At 49.1% G+C, this 3,852-nt stretch overlaps 1 protein-coding gene across 2 annotated transcripts in view; it reads right to left on the bottom strand.

Annotated features, from left to right (window-relative positions):
• Positions 1 to 3,852, bottom strand: part of HELZ (helicase with zinc finger) — a 60,260-nt gene that overhangs the window by 5,842 nt on the left and 50,566 nt on the right. For both annotated transcript variants that reach the window (XM_018574680.1, XM_018574681.1), the window contains exon 28: positions 1,287 to 1,797. In XM_018574680.1, coding sequence (XP_018430182.1) covers positions 1,287 to 1,797 — 511 coding nt within the window. The remainder of the gene's footprint in view (positions 1 to 1,286; positions 1,798 to 3,852) is intronic.

A 3,852-nucleotide genomic window follows, 5' to 3' on the forward strand; every position in this document is an offset into this window, starting at 1 on the left:
TGCGCCTTTATCTGCACAGCCGGGAAATAAAATCGTATATTCACAACAGAAAACGCTCGCTCACGTTCGCCGGATAAGAAGCTTAGAGCTAGAAAACCAGAAGCTGATTACACCCCGCGTCTTCTGCCACTGCTAACGCTCTATTATTTACATTTAAAGGGCCAGTCCATCCCTTACTGATATTCTGATTATGGAGACAGACAGAAATCACACATCAATCACCAACTCATTTCATGGACCCTCGGGGTAACATTTCCCCGACGTGAAGGATGTCCTGCCCATGGGGTCTCTCTCCGTCTTTGTGCTGCAATCTCCGTAATGAAATATTAAAGGGTAAACCTTTGTAATTTGAGATGCAGTATGGAAGGGTCAGCACCCTTGTTTTTTTGCTGACTGCAGCATTTTGGGAGACAGTTTGACTCACTTCCTGTACAGGAGACACAACAGAAGCGAGAGGAAATCTATCCAAAAGTGAAGAGATATTCCCTTATAGACCATTGTCACTTCACTTGAACAGGTGTCCCCATTGGAAGATTTCCCTTCACTTCCTGTTTTGGGGAAAACTAAGAATTGAATGTTCTCATTGTTTGAATGCTGATCTCTGAGCTCCTCCAATACAATAAAATTAAAAAGGAGAACTATGGGGTTAAGTCTTTCCCCCATAGTTCTCCTTAGGGTAACGGGAGGACGCAAACTAGCGTTCTCCCGTCACCCTAGGCTCAGTATACCGCGAGCTACAGCTCCCTATATACTGAGACGCCGCAGCTGAAGCGGATCCCGGCAATTATGTCTGGATCCGCCCAGCTGCGTGAGTGACAGCTGGCTCCTCCTATCTAGAGGCAGAGCCAGCTGTACCCGCCTCCTCCCCCGTCCATTCCGCCAGTCAGCGCTGGAGGATCGGAGCGGGGAGGGGGGAACCCAGCCCCTCCCCTGTCACGGCAGATAGCTGTGACAGGATCAAGAGGTGAGCGAGCGCCGGTATGTGTTCTCTCACCTCCCGATCTACTGAGCCGACCTGTGACAGTCTCATTGTCACAGGTTGGCTAGAACTATGAGGTGAGTGAAAAGCACTCCCCTCCCCCCCTCATAGTTCTCCTTTAAAGGTCTGTTCCACCCAAAATCTATAGTTTTCTTTCCATATAAACGTTCAGTTTACATTGTTTCCCAAAATTGTCCCCAAGACCTGATCCCATTGGTAGATTAGTATAGCAGTTGTGATGACCCAGACGTTTGTATAACACCAGCCCCGTCACCACCAATAAAAGAAGTGTCAAAAAAAAACTCACCTCTTCTAGATTGTGGAGTGATGTGGTGGACACGGCGCGGGGGGCAGGTGGCTGAAATGCTTCTGGTCCAGCTGGCGGCTGATGGTTGGGAATATGGATGAACGGGTTCTGCGGCGGCCGGTGCTGTAGGGGGGGCAGGCCGTAATGAAAGCCCTGGCCCATGAGAGGGTTCTGCTGTAGGTTGGCGTAGGCCCAAGAGCCGTCGTGCTGCAGGTATTTCATAGGTGGAGGGGGGGTCATGTGATCTGAAGGCAGGGTGTAGGGGCTGTTGTAGACGCTGGCCATGTGTTGGGGGAAGGCGGGGTTGTTGGTCATGTCCATGTCTCGGCTGTTGTCGGTGAAGGTGGGAAAGTGACCGCTGTGGTTGGAGGATGGGGAGGAGAGCGATGGTGGGCTCCGTGGCTGGACCTGTCTGTACTGTAACAGTCTAGACTGAGGAGGGGGCATCTCCGGGAGATCTCTGCCGTCGCTTGGATCGTGCTGGGACAGTTCCCGCAGAAACTCCTGAAACCTGAGGAGAGAACAACAGTGAATGCAATGATGAGGAACTCACAGAGCTCTAGATGTGCAGCTATTTTATTCTTTCATGTTATGTACATTCAGTGCCCCGAATGAGGGATGGGATAAACTGCGGTCCTTGAAGGGTAACAACGCCCTACAACTTTCTCCCCAATAGCTCAGCATACGGCACACCTCCATGTCCCTGAACTGGCTGCAAATTGCCATATTCTTTATACTACACATGTGCTGTCTGCCACTCATTCATTCAGCATTAAAGTGACATTAAACCCTCAGATTTTTTAACATAAACCAATACTGTAATGTGCGCCTTACTGTAATCCATGGTAGTTTCCCTTCTCTTTGCTGCTCTTCCTTTTAAATCCTCATGTCTTCTCATGCTGGGCAGAACTTCTGTTTTGCAGCAGACTGCCTTGTCTCTGGAATGGATACACGGTGTCTGTGTGAAGGTTCACAACCTGAGCCAGCACTACAGGAAGAGGCACTCAGCTGCAAAGGGAAGTTCTCCCCCAGCATGAGAAGACATGAGGATTTAAAAAGGAAGAGCAGCAAAGAGAAGGGAAACAACCATGGATTACAGTAAGGCGCACATTACAGTATTGTTTTATGTTAAAAAATCTGAGGGTTTCATGTCACTTTAAGCATATCTGTGCCGTGTCTATGAACAATAAAACAGTTTTTGTCTACTTACCGTTAATCCTTTTCTTGGAGTATTGATGTAAATGAGCAGACAAGACTCCTCTGACGATCAAATTACCTGCACTGTCAGGGTGCCCAGGACTCTAACGCAGCCTGACAGGTGTCCAAAAGAGGGGAAGGACCGTCCCAACTCCAGAGGCGGATTCCTGAGCCACAAGGCCGGGGACAACCTGGTCCTCGCTAATAAACGAGACAAGAGGCCGAAGGGCCCGGCCACAAAAATTGGTAATACAAGGGCCCCATGGTAAATTGTAGGATTTACTGATGTGCTGGAAAGTTGGGGACATGTAGGCAAGCCTCTTTGATGGCCACAGAAGCCAGAAAGTCTCCTTTGTGAAGAAAGGCAATGACAGATTAGATCGATCCAGAATGGGGTGAATGCCCCCTTTGGGCTTTGGACAGGTGAACAGGTTGGAGTAAAACCCCCTTGAACAGTCCTGCCACAAGAACTGGGCAAAGACACTTTGATCGTGAAAAATCAAAGAGGGCTCGATGGAGGTCTGTGCTGTGACACACGAAGGTTGGAGGTCAGGAACTGAGGAGGGAGAAGATCTCTAGTTTGTAGCCCTTGGATAGCACCTCAAGCACCGGAGATGCAAGATGTCCAGGTATCTGCAAAGGTCAACAAACATCTCCTGACTCTGGGAAGTGGGGGCGCACCGTCATACACAGGAAGGCATGTCTGAGGATTTGACACACTAAGTACCAGACCTTACGGGTGGACAGGGAACCAGGCATGGACCCTAACCCTAAGGCATGGAGGTCTCAAAGAGGAGGTCAAAGTAGTGGAGAAACAAAAGGGATTGTTTTACCAGATAAGGAGCGAGGAGACATTGCAATCTGTTCCTAAGGCTTCTTCTGATGAGGAAGAAAGCGTTCTCTTCCCAACATGTAGCATCCTTGATGATGTTGTCAAGGTCTGGTGTGAAGAGATGCGGTCCCTCAAAGGCCATGCAGAACACTTTTTACAAAAGGGTTCCACAGCCCAGAATTCAGCCAATGTGCCCCGCACATATAAAGTGACACAAGACACGTGAGAAATGAGATGAAAGGCTTCTAGCAAACTGGAAACTTGAACAATACAGCCATCTTCTCCATGCTTTTGATAAGCGATGGATCTACTGGAGCAGCAGTTAGACCTCTTTCAAGTGATTGTTGCCAATCAGACATTGTCGGACAAAGTACGGCCACAGCCAGAACCGGATGAAGGGAAGGGCCTGTCAGCAAAAGCAGAGACCTAGAAAATGGCTTCCAACAACGTATTGGTTAGGTCCTAAAAGACAGATACGCTCACTTCCCTAATGGTAAGGACAATGTTAATGGGGGGGGGGGGGCAGGGGAACCGCCC

The sequence above is a fragment of the Nanorana parkeri genome, unplaced genomic scaffold (assembly GCF_000935625.1).
Source record: "Nanorana parkeri isolate BGI_ZX_2015 unplaced genomic scaffold, ASM93562v1 scaffold3159, whole genome shotgun sequence".
NCBI classification, from domain to species: domain Eukaryota; kingdom Metazoa; phylum Chordata; class Amphibia; order Anura; family Dicroglossidae; genus Nanorana; species Nanorana parkeri.